At 40.9% G+C, this 18,143-nt stretch overlaps 1 protein-coding gene across 5 annotated transcripts; it reads left to right on the forward strand.

Annotated features, from left to right (window-relative positions):
• Positions 1-354: 354 nt before the first annotated feature.
• Positions 355-16,446, forward strand: LOC114321135 (pyrophosphate--fructose 6-phosphate 1-phosphotransferase subunit alpha-like). 5 transcript variants are annotated; one of them, XR_014362160.1, is made up of 3 exons: positions 355-539; positions 13,738-13,911; positions 16,267-16,446. XR_014362160.1 is itself a non-coding variant. In XM_082916327.1 (3 exons), the coding sequence occupies exons 1-3, from the start codon at positions 484-486 to the stop codon at positions 16,390-16,392; spliced, it is 291 nt and encodes a 96-aa protein (XP_082772453.1). In that variant the 5' UTR covers positions 361-483; the 3' UTR covers positions 16,393-16,446. The 5 variants fall into 5 exon arrangements, 1 of the variants encoding a protein (XP_082772453.1); XR_014362161.1 differs by having other exon boundaries at positions 13,742-13,911; XR_014362159.1 differs by having other exon boundaries at positions 355-534; positions 13,742-13,911.
• Positions 16,447-18,143: the final 1,697 nt, after the last annotated feature.

Raw genomic sequence — 18,143 nt, forward strand, 5'->3', positions numbered from 1 at the left:
GAAAAAAAAAACAATCTTATATGGAGGGTGTAAGGAGGTAAAATAGTGGTGTAAGTGGAATCACCCAATATTATTAGAGGAAATTATATATATATATATAAAAACTCCAAGAATTAACCCTTGTTACAAAACAAATTTTTAATTTTTAATTTTAAAAATCTTCTTATTTTAATTTGTTTTCAATCAAGTAATAAATTGAGGAAAAAATAACACCCTAGTTATTAAACTCAATGTAGGTATATATAATAAAATGATTAAAATATTATTTTTTTATTGAGTTTAATAACCAAAATATTTTTTTCATCAATCTATTTAACAAAAATAGATAAATAATTTAAATTGACAAAATAAAAAAATCAGTCCATCCAAACAAGGCGTTAGACACAAACCCCCGTGTGGTGAGGGCTGGCACACTGTAGCTGAGTTGCCATCCCTTGGGTTCTCTCTCTCTCTTTCTCTCCCCCTTACTTGAATAATTCAAAGATGACAACTTCATCATCCATTGAATCCTCTACTTTCTCAGGCGGAACTCAGGTTTTGTTAGTCTTTGAACTCTCATCACTTTGTTTCATCTATTCCTTGATTTTTAACTATCTCTCAGATACTGAAAGGGTCACAATCAATGCTTGTATCGCATGTAAATTTTATGTGAGTGTGTATTTCTTTCTGGGTCTGCTTAATTTCATCTGGGTTAGTGTCCAATGCACACTTGTAAAGTTCTAAAATTTGCACATAAACTGTATGTTAAAATGCCTGAGAGATCTAACTATTTTACCCACGTGGTTTTTGATTGTTGAAATAGCTCTGTTACATGGACTTAGGTATGTGTGTTGGATTATGTATTTGTATGTGTACTGCTTGAAGTGTTTGTTTCTTTTAATATTTCCCATATTTTTAGGTAGAATTTCTCATCACGTGTTCAAACTGGATGATTTACTTGGGGTAAATTGCTCTCTGGTAATTTACTTGGTTTTTCTTAATCTTTCCCATAGTCTAATTAGAATTTATTACTAAGTATTTTGTTGGTACGCAATGCCACTCTGTGGACTGCTCTAAAAATAGACCCGTGGGGCACAATGTCGAATGCCATAGAAGACATAAGTGAAGCCCTTCTATCAGCAATTGGTTTTAGGAAAGATGGTGGAACTCTGTCCGATGTATTTAAAGTGGATGTTGTACCGAGGGTGAGTTACCAGTTTCAATTCAGCCCCTCAATTACATTTTGTCTCCATTTATGCCCTCAACTATGAAAAGTGCTTCAATGTCAGTCCTCCATCTATATCTGTTAGTTTCTTTTTTAATCGATGAACAGTAGAGATGTCACATTGATCACATTGGGTGGGGCCATTTTCCCAAAGCAGAGCTTGAAACAAGTGTCAGAACTTTAGGCAGGGGTGTTGTCGATAGAGCTAAAGCAGTCATTCATTAATCCACCATTGACATACTAAGGAAACCTGTTGAGCCAACTATAGAACAAATACAGACATAAACATAAATGTACCTTATGGGCTGAGCGAAAACCTACATTTGAAAAAGGTATTTAAGAGAATAATTTCCCAACTATTTATTTTTTATCATTTTAGTCGTTTGTTCCTCAAATTTCATAAAAAACCATAGTTTGATGCATTTGTTATAGATTTAGGGTTCAAAAATGATAAATGTGGTGTTTGATGAAATTCTAGGGGCAAACAATTGAAATGATAAAAAATGGATAGTTGGGAAGAGCATGAGTATAGCGATCCCGGGTTTACCCTTGTTGTACAGTGATCCGGACATGTGTCTGTGGATGTTGGTAGTTGATTATTATCTTGTTTACATCCTTTTTACTTCGTATTTGAGTTATAGGATGTGTTGGGCAGGTTTGTTACAGGTTGGTTGAGTTTAGAAACCAAAACTAGTTGCCCAGATTTTGGCCTGTCCGCTCGAGCGGAGGTTTTGGCGCTCGAGTGGGAATTGCACCCATCCAGTATTTCCTGTGCAGTGTTGGACGCTCGAGCGTGGGGTTGGCCGCTCGAGCGAGGTTGTGTGAGTGCCGCTCGATCGAGGAGTTGGAAGCTCGAGCGAAGACCTGGTTCTGTAAAAGTTCTGGGAGTGTGTATCCGCCGCTCGAGCGGGATTGTTAACGCTCGAGCGGGAGTCTGTGAGTGACGCTCGAGCGGGGTGTTTGACGCTCGAGCGGGGCGACTGGGTTTAAGTTCTGTGTTTTGACTTTTCAAATCACTTTTTCACTTTCTCTTCTCTCTCCTACTTTTCCAAAAACACCATTGTTGAGCCTCTCACTCTAGAACTCTACCTTCTCTCTAGGTTTTGATCTAGTAGGAGTGATTTGCTCATCTTTGGCCTTTACAAAAAAGTTTTTGATCGTCGAGGGCTACATTTTAATCTGAAAATTTCGAGATTTGGAGCACGTTGGGTTTTGTCATCTTCTCCTTTGGGGCTTCGAATTTGAGGTAGGGATATCCTACTCCTCTCTATGGATTTTGTCTTTAAATTTTAGTATTTTGAGACGTTGGGGTTGGTTTGGTAATTTTGTGAAAGTTTGGGGCTTTTGTGTTATTTTACAAAAGTTGGGATTTTATTTATAATAAACCTAGATGCATGTTTGGTATAGAGAAATGGAATAAATGTTGAGTCATTGATGAAAAAGGGACCTAAGGGTTGTAATGTTAATTATGAAAAATGACCTAATTGCATTGGTTGATTAATTGGGATAATTAATTGCGAGAAATGAGGAAATGAAATGGAATTGTCGAGATTGGGAATGTATGGGGTTAAAGGGTGTAGTTGAATTGTTTATCACACATCGAAATGAAATGTTGATTGAATATCCATTTGTGCATTTATTTTCTGTTTAGAAATAATTGCTTTGGGCTATCGGTGGAGGATAGTCGTGATTGTTGTAGACAATGCATGATGATTAGGTAAACGAAAACTAATCAATGGAATGTGTCATGGAATGTGACGGTTGATAGAATACATTAACTATATGTATTGAGTGATTGTATATAGAACCAATGTGTTTGTATACGTTATGTGTAGAGGAGGAGATGGGGGATGTACTCCGCGGTTTAGGGGAAGATGGGGGATGTACCTCTAAACCGGATAGTATTGGGAGAAGATAGGGGATGAACTCCGTAGATACAGCTCATATGCTTGTCTAGAGAAGTGAAGATAGAGCTCATATGCTTATCTTTGTGAAGTGTGGATATAGCTTATATGCTTATCTGTGAATGTGGATATTGTTGTTGTACATATCTGTTGAGAATGTGGGTATAGCTTATATGCTTATCTGTGAATGTGGGATATAGTTTTTATACATATCTGTTGAGATGATGATAGAGCTAATATGCTTATCTGTTGAAAAAGGGAAAATGAAAAGTAACTTGGACTCATAAGTCGTATGACATAAAATGTGATTTATGTGGATGTATCAGTGTTGGCCATCTATCAATTGCTAATCTTTTAGTCATTGTTCATGGTTGGTTTAGTGTATTTCTACTGGGCTGTGGCTCACCCTATATGGGAATATCATTTTCAGGTACAGGTAGCATGCCACCTCCAAGGACATAGCTTGGGAGGCTAGAGGCGGACATACTTTTGTTGTTTTACATTTTGATGTATTACATGTAAATTCAAGCCAAGGGCTTAATGTGTAAATGAGTTAGTACTCTTTTGTTGTAACCAAGTGTTAACTTGGAAAGCTGTAAGCCCATAGGGCATTTGCTTTTGTTGTTAACATGTAATACTTTTGTAATGGAACTCTGATAAATGGAAGAATGTGGAACTTTTACATATCAATGCATATCTTTATTGATGGGTTTAATGTTGTTATTTTGAGGGCGTTACAACTTGGTATCAAAGCGTACCGGGTTCGAATACTTTGGGTACGTGGGAAGTGATTAGTATCACAATGGGTTTGGCTCGCTTGATAGAGACTTAGAAGTAGTGTCATATGCTTTGTGCTTATTTGATAACATGCTTATGTGGCTATGTGGGTATGGAATGTAGTTTCTAGGATGTTGATTGGATCCTTGGATTTCTGGGAGTCCTGTTGGAAAAGCACTTGATCAATGCTATTTCTAACCGGAACTCTAGTAACGCCTCGGGACTATCATTATCCGGAGATGAAATTCGTAAGTGCTTATGTGTTTATGTGCTTACGTGGAGTGAATTATAGTTGTCCATGCATTAGGACGTGAGTGTTTAGTTTCGGCACATTTGTGAATGTGCTAACGTTCTGTATTACCTTTATTAGGATGTCAGGATGAGGAAGGGGTGCTAGGCGTGGTAGACCTTCGAGGCAGGAAATACCGTTACCGGAGGAGGTTCCGACAGTGCAGGAGGGAGTTGGTCAGGCCAATGTGGCCGAGCCAGCGGGTCAGCAGGCCATGGGTGCCTTGGCCAGAGAGATAGCAGGAGCCTTGGGTATTCTTAGAGCTGGGAATCAGGCAGCTGAGGCAGGGCCTTCCTTCTTGAAGAGGGAGTTTTTCCGGTCTAATCCGGATGAGTTTATCGGGGATCCGAAGGAGCCACTGAAGGCTGATGAGTGGCTAGAGCAAATGAGTAAGACGTTTGAGATGCTTGGCATCGAGGACGGAGCACTGAAAGTGACCTTGGCATCCTTCCAACTGAAGGGAGATGCGGGTCAATGGTGGAAGTACGAGAAGGCTCGTGTTGGTGGTACTTGGGAGGCGTTTGTGAATGCTTTTCAGGAGAGGTTTTTGTCTGCAACAGCTAGGGAGAAGCTGAGGGACCAGTTTAGCCGGCTTAAACAGCAGGGCTTGTCAGTGGCCGAGTTTGAGGCTACTTTTACCAGTCTGTCCAGGTTTGCACCTGAACTGGTGGCGTTTGAGGAACGCCGTTGCTATGAGTTTGAGTGGAAGTTGAGGTAGGGCCTCAAGTTGAGAGTTGGTGGGTCTTACATCCGAGAGTATAGACACCTGGTAGATGCTGCTGCTCATATGGAAATTATGATGCAGGAAGAGGAGGAAGAACAGAGGGGCTCCAAGAGGAGCCAGGATGGTCAGGGTGATGGCAGGAGACAGAGGGGTTATAACCCTCAGCAGCCTCAGGGCGCAGTTTCTAGATCGACCTTTCCGGTGCCGAGTGCAGTCTCGGGGAGGGGCAATCAGGGGGAGTTTGCTTGTTACAAGTGTGGCCAGTTGGGTCACAAGGTTTCAGTTTGCCCGCAGAAGGGTGGGGGTCAGAGAGCTGCTTCTTCTTCAGCTAGACCGCAGAGTCAGAGTTTGGGTAGGGGGCAGCCCTTGTCTTGTTATCAGTGTGGACAGCCTGGGCACTTGAAGAGGTTTTGCCCACAGTTGAGTGCCACTTCAGGAGCGTCTGGTTCTAGACAGACGTAGGGATTTCAGCTAGCTCAGTCTGTGCAGGCCTCGAGGGCCAATCCGGGAGCTTCGTCGTCCCAGTCTGTGCAGCAGTCTTTTGCTCCTAGAGGTGAGCAGGTAGACCAAGGGCCTACGGGGCGCGTATATGCTGTTACCGCGCAGGATTTAGTACCAGCTCCATCGGTAGTGAGAGGTACTTTTCTGTTTTGCAACTCGGTTGCTAATGTGTTGATAGACACGGGTGCATCTCATTCTTTTGTATCTGCTGCATTTGCATCTGTTTTGGAATTGGAGTTAGCACAGTTAGCATCTCCTATTTGTGTAGTGTCACCTCTTGGTGGTGAGTTGATCCTGAAACAGGGTGTTAGAGGTTGTGATATAGAGGTCGCCGACTATAGGTTTCCTTTTCCGTTTGTTATCATGCCCATGAAGGGCTTTGATGTTATTTTGGGTATGGATTGGCTATCGTCATACCGGGCTGTTATCGATTGCTATCGCCAGAGGGTCACATTATGTACCTTGAGCGGGGAGTGGTTCCATTTCTTGGGAGACCGAGTTGGTTGTGTTTTACCACCGGGGTATGATTCGCGAGGGCGAAGTGAGCTTAGTGGTCTACTTGCTAGCTTTGAGAGTGGTGAGTGTGATGAGACCCAGATTATATTGCCGAGGGTGGTTTGTGAGTATTCGGATGTCTTTCCCGAAGATCTCGTTAGTTTGCCACCTTACCGAGAGATAGAGTTCTCTATTGATTTGGTGCCCGGCACGGCGCCGATTTCTATGGCACCTTACCGTTTTGCCCCAACAGAGTTGGTTGAGTTGAAAGTTCAGCTCCAAGAATTGCTAGATAAGGGTTTTGTTCGCCCTAGTATTTCACCGTGGGGAGCACCGGCCCTCTTTGCTAAAAAGAAAGATGGTGCCTTGAGATTGTGTATAGACTACCGGAAGTTGAATCGGGCTACGGTCAAGAATAAGTACCCTATGCCCCGTATAGATGATTTGTTTGACCAGTTGAAGGGTTCTCGTTGTTTCTCTAAGATAGACTTGAGATCGGGTTACCACCAGTTGAGGGTCAGGGAGGAGGATGTTCCTAAGACGGCATTCCGTACGCGGTATGGCCATTATGAATTTCTGGTGATGCCATTTGGGCTTACCAATGCACCGGCAGTCTTTATGGACTTGATGAACCGGATCTTCCGGGAATTCTTGGATCGATTTGTAGTCGTTTTCATGGACGACATTCTTATCTATTCGCCTACTGAAGAGGAGCATGAGGAACACTTGAGAGTGGTGCTTGAATTGCTTAGAGCCTATAGGCTGTATGCCAAGTTTGGGAAGTGTGAGTTCTGGCTGAGGGAAGTCAAATTCTTAGGCCACGTGGTATCTGGGGAAGGAGTGTCTGTTGATACATCCAAGGTTGAGGCAGTGCAAGATTGGGCACAGCCTAAGAGTGTGTTTGAGATCCGCAGTTTTCTGGGATTAGCTGGGTATTACCGTCGGTTTGTGAAAGATTTCTCCAGGTTAGCGTCACCGTTGACTAGGCTAACTCGGAAGGGAGTCAATTTTGTGTGGAGTGAGACTTGTGAAAAGTCGTTCCAAGAGCTGAAGGTTAGATTGACCACCGCTCCGGTGTTGATTATTCCGGAGAGAGGGTTGGGTTATGCGGTTTATTGTGATGCCTCACGAGAGGGTTTGGGTTGTGTGTTGATGCAAGAGGGAAGCGTGGTAGCTTATGGCTCACGTCAGTTGAAAATACACGAGAAGAATTACCCTACGCACGACCTAGAGTTAGCGGCTGTGATCTTTGCCTTGAAAATCTGGAGGCACTACCTTTATGGTGAGAAGTTCGAAGTGTTCTCGGACCACAAGAGTTTGAAGTATCTGTTTACACAGAGAGACTTGAATTTGAGGCAGAGGAGGTGGATGGAGTTCATCGAGGATTATGATTTTGAGTTGCATTATCATCCGGGAAAGGCCAATGTTGTGGCCGATGCCCTTAGTAGGAAATCCATTAGTGATGTAGCTAGTATAGCCATCCGGGAATGGGAGATGTTGGGAACACTTGGGGAGTTTGATTTACTTCTGAGTGAATCCGTTGAGGCTGCGGCCTTGTTTTCTGTTGTTGCGCAGCCTACACTTGTGACTAGAGTGTTAGAGGCACAGAGAGGTGACCTTGAGGTAGAATCCCTCCGAGAGAAGATCTCCAGTGGGACAGTTGAGAAGGGTTTGACGGTGTATCCCGACCTGAGTGTGAGATACCGAGACCGTTTGTTTGTGCCGGAGTCTTGCCGTGAGGAAGTACTCCGAGAGTTTCATCATTCGCGCCTTGCGGTGCATCCGGGAGGTACTAAGATGTATCGGGATTTGGGTCGCCAGTTTTGGTGGCGGGGTATGAAGAGAGATGTGGCTGTTTTCGTATCGAAGTGCCTTACTTGTCAGCAAGTGAAGGCCGAGCATCAGAGGCCAGCGGGTTTGTTGCAACCCTTGCCTATTGCCGAGTGGAAGTGGGAGCATGTCACTATGGATTTCGTTGTAGGTCTTCCGAGGACTCAGCGGGGTAGTGATGCTATTTGGGTGGTTGTAGACCGGTTGACTAAGTCGGCGCACTTCATTCCTATGCGCGTGAGAGATTCGGTAGATCATCTTGCCGACTTGTATATTCGGGACATAGTGAGATTGCACAGGGTCCCGGTGACGATCGTCTCAGATAGAGATCCTCGTTTTACTGCTAGGTTGTGGCAGAGTTTGCAGAGTGCCTTGGGCACTAAGTTGACTTTTAGTACGGCTTACCATCCGTAGACTGACGGGTAGTCCGAGCGTACTATTCAGATCCTTGAGGATATGCTTCGGGGTTGTGTCCTGGACTTCAGTGGGACGTGGGAGAGGCACTTACCCTTGGTGGAATTTGCCTACAACAACAGTTTTCAGTCTAGCATCGGTATGGCACCGTTTGAGGCCTTGTATGGCCGACCGTGTAGGTCTCCAGTGTGTTGGGCTGAGGTGGGTGATGCACCTTTGTTGGGTCCGGAGTTGGTTAGGGAGACGACGGAGAAAGTTGAACTTATCCGTAGGAGGCTTGTTACAGCCCAGAGTCGTCAGAAATCGTATGCTGACCGTAGGAGGAGGCCTTTGGCGTTTGAGGTAGGTGATCATGTCTTTCTGAAGATATCACCTAGGCGAGGCCTGATGAGGTTTGGGAAGAGTGGGAAGTTATCCCCTCGGTTTATTGGTCCTTTTGAGATCCTTGAGAGGATTGGCGAGGTTGCTTATCGGTTAGCCTTACCGCCGCAGTTGTCCAGAGTGCATGACGTGTTTCATGTGAGTATGCTTCGGAAGTATGAGCCAGATCCATCACATGTGTTGGATTGGACCGATTTAGAGGTAGATGAGGATGCCTCGTATGAGGAGAGACCGGTTCGGGTCTTGGATAGGCGGGATCAGATCCTGCGTAGCAAGACCATTCCTTTGGTGAAAGTCTTGTGGAAACATCACGAAGTGGAAGAAGCCACTTGGGAACGTGAGTTGGAAGTCCGTGAGAAATATCCGGACTTGTTTGTTGATATGTAATCTTGTATTTAAATTTTGAACTATTGTTGAACTTAAGAGCTTTTATATATGTCTTAAGTTGTGAAACATTGAAAATGTTTTGGTTTATTGGAAGTATGTTTTGGAACTTGCCTCATATGGAAGTTGAATGTAACATTATATATGTTGAATATATCGTTGAAATTGGAAAGGAAATGCGTAATGTTGATGCATGTTGAAAGTACATATGTTGTTTACATATTGTGAAATGCCTCTTGTTAAAGGGATGGGATGACCGGTAATGGGTCGAATTGTTGAATGTTAAAATGTAACATTGTTTAAAATGGAGAAAACTTGTTTTTGAAAACTTGTGCTTAATTTCGGGGACGAAATTCTTTAAGGGGGGGAGGTTATAGCGATCCCGGGTTTACCCTTGTTGTACAGTGATCCGGACATGTGTCCGTGGATGTTGGTAGTTGATTATTATCTTGTTTACATCCTTTTTACTTCGTATTTGAGTTATAGGATGTGTTGGGCTGGTTTGTTACAGGTTGGTTGAGTTTAGAAACCAAAACTAGTTGCCCAGATTTTGGCCTGTCCACTTGAGCGTAGGGATGGCAATTTGAAACCAGCCCGACGGGGATCCCCGATCCCGACCCCGATTTAAGCGGTTTTTCCCCGAAAAATACCCCCGACGGGGAGGTGACGGTATTTGAAAATTAATCCCCGATCTGTCACGGGCCGGGGACGGTGATCAGTGTTTGATCCCCGGCCCGGCCCGATCCCCGGCCCCGGCCCCGACCCCGACCCCATCCCCGAATTTCCCCGAAGTGAAATTACTTTTATACCCCTTATATTTATATATTTATATATATTATAATAATAATAATAATAATAATAATAATAATAATAATAATAAACCAACTCTCTTCTCCCTCCCTCACTCTCAGATTCTCAACTCAACTCTCTGAGAGAGTTTCTCTCGTTCATCTCTCTCTCCCTCACTCTCATCTCAACTCTCTCCCACTCTGTCAACTCTCTCGCTGTCAACTCTCTCTCTCGCGGTCACCGACGGCGACGTCAACACCACCGTTGGCCCCGACTCCCCCTCTCTCTCACCGACGGCGACATCACCACCACCACCGCACAACGTCTGTCTCTCTGCCACCACCACCGAACCCACAGCCACCGCCAGCCACTCTCGATCTCGATCTGTGTCACCACCATCGAACCCACCGACGGCGTCGCTCAGATCTGTGTGTGTGAGATCTGTCTCTGTGTGTGTGTGTGAGATCTGTCTGTGTGTGTGTGCGAGATCTGTCGCCGATCAATTTTTTTTTTTTTAGATCAATTTTTTTCTGTGTGAGTGATGATCTGATCTGTGTCTGTGTTGGATCAAATTTTTTTTTTTTAAAGTTTAAATCTGTATTTGTTGTTGATGATGATAAAACAGAGTATTTTTTTTTTTGGCATCTGAATCTGGTGATAAATCTGTATCTGGCATCTGAAATTTTTTATCTGGCATCTGGTGATAAAACATGATGATAAATCTGTATCTGGCATCTGAATTTTTTTTTTTTTTTTTTGTAGCCGGGGAATGCTCGGGGTCGGGGAAACCCGATCCCCGTTGGGGGCGGGGGTGGGGGCAGTGATAGGATCCCCGTCGGGGATCGGGGATCGGGGACGGGGAGTGTGATCCCCGGCCCCGCCCCGCCCCGTTGCCATTCCTACTTGAGCGGGGGTTTTGGCACTCAAGCGGGAATTGCACCCATCTAGTATTTCCTGTGCAGTGTTGAACGCTCGAGCGTGGGGTTGGCCGCTCGAGCGGGGTTGTGTGAGTGCCGCTCGAGCGGGGAGTTGGAAGCTCGAGCGAAGACCTGGTTCTGTAAAAGTTCTGGGAGTGTGTATCCGCCGCTCGAGCGGGATTGTTGACGCTCGAGCGGGAGTCTGTGAGTGACGCTCGAGCGGGGCGACTGGGTTTAAGTTCCGTGTTTTGACTTTTCAAATCACTTTTTCACTTTCTCTTCTCTCTCCTACTTTTCCAAAAACACCATTGTTGAGCCTCTCACTCTAGAACTCTACCTTCTCTCTAGGTTTTGATCTAGTAGGAGTGATTTGCTCATCTTTGGCCTTTACAAAAAAGTTGTTGATCGTCGAGGGCTACATTTTAATCTGAAAATTTCGGGATTTGGAGCACGTTGGGTTTTGTCATCTTCTCCTTTGGGGCTCCGAATTTGAGGTAGGGATATCCTACTCCTCTCTATGGATTTTGTCTTTAAATTTTAGTATTTTGAGACGTTGGGGTTGGTTTGGTAATTTTGTGAAAGTTTGGGGCTTTTGTGTTATTTTACAAAAGTTGGGGTTTTATTTATAATAAACCTAGATGCATGTTTGGTATAGAGAAATGGAATAAATGTTGAGTCATTGATGAAAAAGGGACCTAAGGGTTGTAATGTTAATTATGGAAAATGACCTAATTGCATTGGTTGATTAATTGGGATAATTAATTGCGAGAAATGAGGAAATGAAATTGAATTGTCGAGATTGGGAATGTATGGGGTTAAAGGGTGTAGTTGAATTGTTTATCACACACCGAAATGAAATGTTGATTGAATATCCATTTGTGCATTTATTTTCTGTTTAGAAATAATTGCTTTGGGCTATCAGTGGAGGATAGTCGTGATTGTTGTAGACAATGCATGATGATTAGGTAAACGAAAACTAATCAATGGAATGTGTCATGGAATGTGACGGTTGATAGAATACATTAACTATATGTATTGAATGATTGTATATAAAACCAATGTGTTTGTATACGTTATGTGTAGAGGAGGAGATGGGGGATGTACTCCGCGGTTTAGGGGAAGATGGGGGATGTACCTCTAAACCGGATAGTATTGGGAGAAGATAAGGGATGAACTCCGTAGATACAGCTCATATGCTTGTCTAGAGAAGTGAAGATAGAGCTCATATGCTTATCTTTGTGAAGTGTGGATATAGCTTATATGCTTATCTGTGAATGTGGATATTGTTGTTGTACATATCTGTTAAGAATGTGGGTATAGCTTATATGCTTATCTGTGAATGTGGGATATAATTTTTATACATATCTGTTGAGATGATGATAGAGCTAATATGCTTATCTGTTGAAAAAGGGAAAATGAAAAGTAACTTGGACTCATAAGTCGTATGACATAAAATGTGATTTATGTGGATGTATCAGTGTTGGCCATCTATCAATTGCTAATCTTTTAGTCATTGTTCATGGTTGGTTTAGTGTATTTCTACTGGGCTGTGGCTCACCCTATATGGGAATATCATTTTCAGGTACAGGTAGCATGCCACCTCCAAGGACATAGCTTGGGAGGTTAGAGGCGGACATACTTTTGTTGTTTTACTTTTTGATATATTACATGTAAATTCAAGCCAAGGGCTTAATGTGTAAATGAGTTAGTACTCTTTTATTGTAACCAAGTGTTAACTTGGAAAGCTGTAAGCCTATAGGGCATTTGCTTTTGTTGTTAACATGTAATACTTTTGTAATGGAACTCTGATAAATGGAAGAATGTGAAACTTTTACATATCAATGCATATCTTTATTGATGGGTTTAATGTTGTTATTTTGAGGGCGTTACAATGAGGGAGGACACCACCGACCAACACTATGATACAAACCAGGGATCTGCGTGACCAACACTATGGCCAAATTACCTCTTGAATGGGCAACTTTTATAGTTCTGCTTCTTGCTCAAAAATTCAAAAGACTTGTCAGAAATTGCACGCTGAGTTTGTTTGACCAAGAAAGGCACAAGACTCTTTGGGTTCTTTTGATAAACCAAAGCAAATACTGAATCCTTGAGTCTAAAAACCTCATCGACTCTGTCTATGCACATGGGCATGTGGGACGCATGTCCAGTTCTTATTGGAAAGGAGTCAACTGAATATTCCTTTTGTCTCCAGCTTGACATAGTTTGACACACGGTTATACCTGATTGGCCCCAAATCTATAGTTTTCTTTTTGTATATTATATGGATAATCCAATTTGTAAGGTCTTGAGCGCCAGGTGCCAACAAGTGAGCAAATTGTGGGAGAAAATGGAAAGATGTATTGCATAACATAACAAAAAGCACTAGAGAAGTGCACAACTAGAAGAAGGTAAATGTTTTGGCTTCTTGCTCACTCACACACATGAGGAGCAATCCATTCTTTCCACACCCATACAATATCCGGTTTTAGCAGCTAGGTAGAGGTAGCTGATAGTTGCAATCAAGCATTTTAACCAGCAAGAGAAAGGACCAATGAGGATGAAAGAGCAGTACGAAAGGAGATGTAAATTCAATTCAGGCAAACTTTGGCTTGCCAAGTTTTAGACTAGGTGATTGACTATCGAAGTCTTCATTAGCAAGTGGGAGTATAGTTTTTTTTTTTTTTTTCTTGGGAAGATCTCTCCCTTTTTCCAATGTTTGTTCAATCAATTATATCATCTCTTAAATAGTTTATATATGTATATATATTATAACTTCTTGCTCCACAGCTTGTAATTTTGTGGTCCATCTTTTCCTTAGAAGGGAATTTTATGTTTCGATGCAGTAACTTTTTCTATATCTACTTGTTCATCTAAAACAAACTCATTGTTGTCTAGGTAGGATGATTGATGTTGAATGGCATTTTTAACTTCAAAATATTTTTACCCACCCCCCTCAAAAAAAAAAACTTCAAATTTTTGAATTTGTTAAAGTTTGGCTCCATATTAGTTTCTTGCTTACTACTTTGTTTTGTTGGTTGAATATAGAACTCATTTTCATACATCCATAACCGTGATGTGTTGTGTGCCTTATTTGAGTATCAAATGTTTTGATGTTTTCGCATAAGGTAGCAAATATCTAAGTGAATATGGATGATGAGAAACTTTTAATGGGTGATATCTGCCAGAATTCTGGATTCTTTCAACTTGAACCAGGTCCAAACAAGAAGGCCATTAGTTTGCCTTTGCGAGATGAGGATTACACTGAGTACAAAAAAGAAGTGCAGGCTTATCTTGATAAGGTAAAGTTAAAGTTTTGTTAACTACTACGTTTTCCTGATTCATCTCCCTTTCTTCTTTGGTACTCTAATTTGTAATGAACTAGGTTATATTATGTAGTTGTGGTTCAACTTGGATTGTTTTGGGTTTGATATCACATAATGGACAGCCGAGGGTGAGTGGGTTGGGTGTGGAGACCTCTGGGAAGTTTGATTGGCTCTTAGGTGGTGTGAAACCAGTGAAGGTGGATATGGTGAGAGCTATTAGTTAAGTTGGTCTTTTGAGGAGAGAGAGAGAGTGGTTGCGAAGGAAAACTGAAGCCTTTAGGCTTGTTGGAGGAGAAGGATTTATTTGTGCATGCATGCAGATGAAAATTGAGGAGATCTACTATTTATAGGAGGGTCCGGTCTTTGAGGATAGCTAACCTAAGCATGCTAGGGTCATGTGCCCGAGTATCAACAAAGGGACAAGTTGCTTCCTCTTCATGGCCCCACATTCGTGGAGGTAATAGTCACTACTGATAGTGGTGGTGATATCCTCAGTCAGAGGCCTCAAGGGTCACAGAGGTAGTTTATCTACGTGTCTTTGTCTTAGAAAATATTTTTTAGTGGAAATTTCTCTCTTTCTAAAACCAGTCGAGGTTCAATTCCCACTAGAGAGTGCCTTGACAGACCCTCAACTCTAGCCACCAAGTCACATATCCTTGAAGGTCTCGTGCGAGGGATATAAAGTCGCTTGTTTGCCCTATAACCATGGCACTGACCTTGAGGGCTCCTTTGGTCTTGCTCCTAACATGTGTTGGCTTGAGAGCTTCAAGGTGCCTTTTGGAGATAATCTTGAAAATAAGGAACTGAGGTATAGGAGGGATACGCTTGGGTGGAGGGTTGCTGAATTAAGTTGAGCGTGCTGAGTGTGTCATCATGAGCGGGAGAGGATATGTGTTCAAGCAAAGATTCAATGAGGAAATGCAGTGCGTGTGTTTGGGTGAGTGAACTAGGAGGCCCCTCTGAGTAACATTGGAAGTAGGGGACTGAGGAATAGGAGGAACATGCTTGATTGGAGAGTTCCTCAACCTAGCTAATGGTACTAATGTCATCACTGGTGGGAGAGGCAACACAATGGATTGAAGATTCGCATAGATGAGTGGACTAGACTTGATGCTAAGGCATCACCTATGTTAGACTTAGCTGGCATGGCTCAGCCTCGGAGGGAAGCACCAAAAGTGGAGATGGCTTATTGGCATATGTGTCACCCCACGAGGGTAACACGTGGTTCATGGGGAAATGACATGGTGATCATATGGTGTAGACTTGACTTGCCATGTTGGAGATTTGGACTAATGTACCCATAGAGGCTTAGTGTCCTATTAGATCTACAACTAAAACTGTAGATGTTGTATGCAAAAAGTGAAAGGAACCTAGCTACAGCCTACCACCCATTGCATCAATCTTAAGAATGTAGCTAACTTGGGACATGCAGTAATGACAATTAGCATTGTTTGGATAGTCAACTGTTTTTAGTTTTTGTTTTCTTTGGGATATCAGGCCTGGTGGCTTTCTAGCAGCTTACCACTACATAAATGTTGTCTACAGAAATGTTGTGAAACCAAGTCATGTATGATTTGCTCCATGCGGGGGACTTGTTTCACTTGATCATGATGAACAATTAAGAGAATCAAACTTAGCCACAAGGCAAGTTGCAAATTTTTTATCATGAACCAAAAGAGTAAATTTATTAATTTGGCCTTTTGGTGGCCATATGAAAGTGAAATGATTTTACTTGGGCTCTTTTTGGGCTTTGAATGGACAAGTTGATTAGTATGCATACTATAATATCTTCACCTAAAGTCATAAAAAAATATTAGAATTGAGAACACAGTAAAAATATTTAATTTTTAATTATTTACTTTTCACAAAATATTTGTTTGCGATTCCTCTTTTAGCCAGAACCTCGTGCACTGGGTCGCCCCTTTTTCAAATACTTCTGGAACAATGGTGTTATCCTAACAACTGATGGTATTCTAATGAACTCGTTTTTAGACAAACTCAATGCAACTAGTCACATTTTTAGTCTTTTGACGTTAGGCACTCATCCTAACTAGAAAGATATTTTTTAATGTTGCTTCAAGTTGTCTAAATGTATTTTTCCTATCACAAAGAGTGTGGCCTAGATCTTGGCAGGGACCAACTTGAATTTGTGTCCATTAGGATAGAAGGCTTAAACTATTTATCCAAAAATAAAAAAATAAAAGGATAGGAGGCTTAAACAAGAAATACTAGACATTGAATTTTTAGTGGTTTGATCACTAGACTTCATAGTTAGCATTTTGATCGTAATATGGATTGACTATAAGCTTGGTGGTGCATGTCCTTGCACAGGTGAAGAAGATTGTGAGACCAGGTTGTTCACAAGAAGTGTTGAATGTGGCTGTGAGTTCCATGTCCTCACTCGCCAGGATCCTCTCAGCGTTGTCTTCTGAACCAAAACCCCGTGCCTCACTTTGAACAAGTCTGCCATTTATATACCTGCTGTGATGAGGGAAAACATGCCTGCATCATGTATGAAGCCTATCTTCTTAGCATCTTTACTTTATTTTCTTCTTCTTTTGTATTGTGTGCTTGGGGATTTGATTTGGGGCAGGGTAGATATTTATTACTACTATATATTTACAACGGAACTATGAATATGTCTATTTGTAAGGCTGACTGCTGGTAATATGAAATTGTAATATATGTGAAGCCTTAATGGTTGGAGTAGTGATAGTGTAAAGGGAAAATTATCATTCAGGGGGTGTTTTGAAAAAATATTACATATTGATGATAAGATTTATGATTTTAATTTTTAATATTTATAATCTTTACCACTTATTTGTAAATATTTTTTTTGACTACCATGTCAGTGTAATTCCCCAAGTTTAAATCAATTCAACTCCTATTCTTTTAATATTATCAATTTTACACCTAGACAATTCAATTTTGAGTCAATTTTACTCCCGTCATCATCTATTGCTGCCTATAATTAAATAGAAGTTGTTAATGTGGCACCGAAGCTTCATTTGAAATTTTATTTTACCCCCAAACTATCCTTCAAAATATCAATTAAATCCTTGAATATATATAAAAAAAAAGAATGAAAATTAAATATCTAATAATAATTTTTCCGTTCAATATTGTTTTTTAAATCTCGAAGAAAGATATTTATCTCAGATTATGTGTGGTTTAAATTTTTACCCACACGATTTGTCAACGTATTACCAGTGGAGCAGTTTTGTTCAAATTAATCTGAGAGATAAGCTATCTACAATTGCTAGGAAAGAGAGAGAGAGAGTAGGCTCAAAATTTTGGGCTCTAGGGCAAAAATTTTAAATGAGGAATATTTTTTAAATAATTTTTTTATAAATCTTATATTTAAAATTTATTTTTCTCGTTTTTTAGATGAAAATTATTATTAGATATTTAAATTAATTTTTTTTATAAATATATTTAAGGGTCTAATTGATATTTTGATAATAGCTTGGGGGATAAAATAAAATTTCAATTGAAGTTTCAGTATCACGTCATCAACTTTCGTTTGATTATAGTTGGCAATTAACGACGGAGATAAATTGATTCAAAATTAAATAGTTTGTGTAAAACTATTATTATTAAAAGAATAGGGATTAAATTGATTTTTAAATGATAATTTGGGGGTGCAAAGTGAAATTTTCTCTATAATTAATGACTTTTGAAATGTGAGATAAATGCATTTATTTGCTGTTTTTTGAACACTATTGCTGTATGCTAAAGCTAGGTGAAGTCACTATTTGAAATGTGAGTGAATGAATTTCCCTTCTTCAAATGATAGTAAGTTGTCTATGATTACCAAAAGTAAGATCTGCATTCTTTGGATTAATTTGTTTCCTCATAAAACAATCATAGGCTAAAATTGATCTAATTGTTAGGAAGGTTGATTCTGAAAGGTAGTTTAGATTTATGAATATAGCTAGTTGATTTTGGTTCAAATTTTACTATTTCTAGCTTACATAGAAAGTTGATGATATACTCAACTTTAGTTCCAAAAGTTCATTTGAATCTTCCTTTCTTGGTGTCAAGTTTATTATGGAACTTTGCCTTGGAAAGAATTCTCCCGTTTTTTTGTCTTTTTTTTTTTGTTTGTTTTATAATTCGGTATTCGGTTAATTAAACTAACTAATCGATTAATACCAATTAAAGTTGAGACTAAGTTTCGTATATATAGACTGACCCCAAAAAATTGT

Source organism: Camellia sinensis, chromosome 2 (assembly GCF_055761805.1).
Source record: "Camellia sinensis isolate YWXY chromosome 2, ASM5576180v1, whole genome shotgun sequence".
Taxonomy (NCBI): Eukaryota; Viridiplantae; Streptophyta; class Magnoliopsida; order Ericales; family Theaceae; genus Camellia; species Camellia sinensis.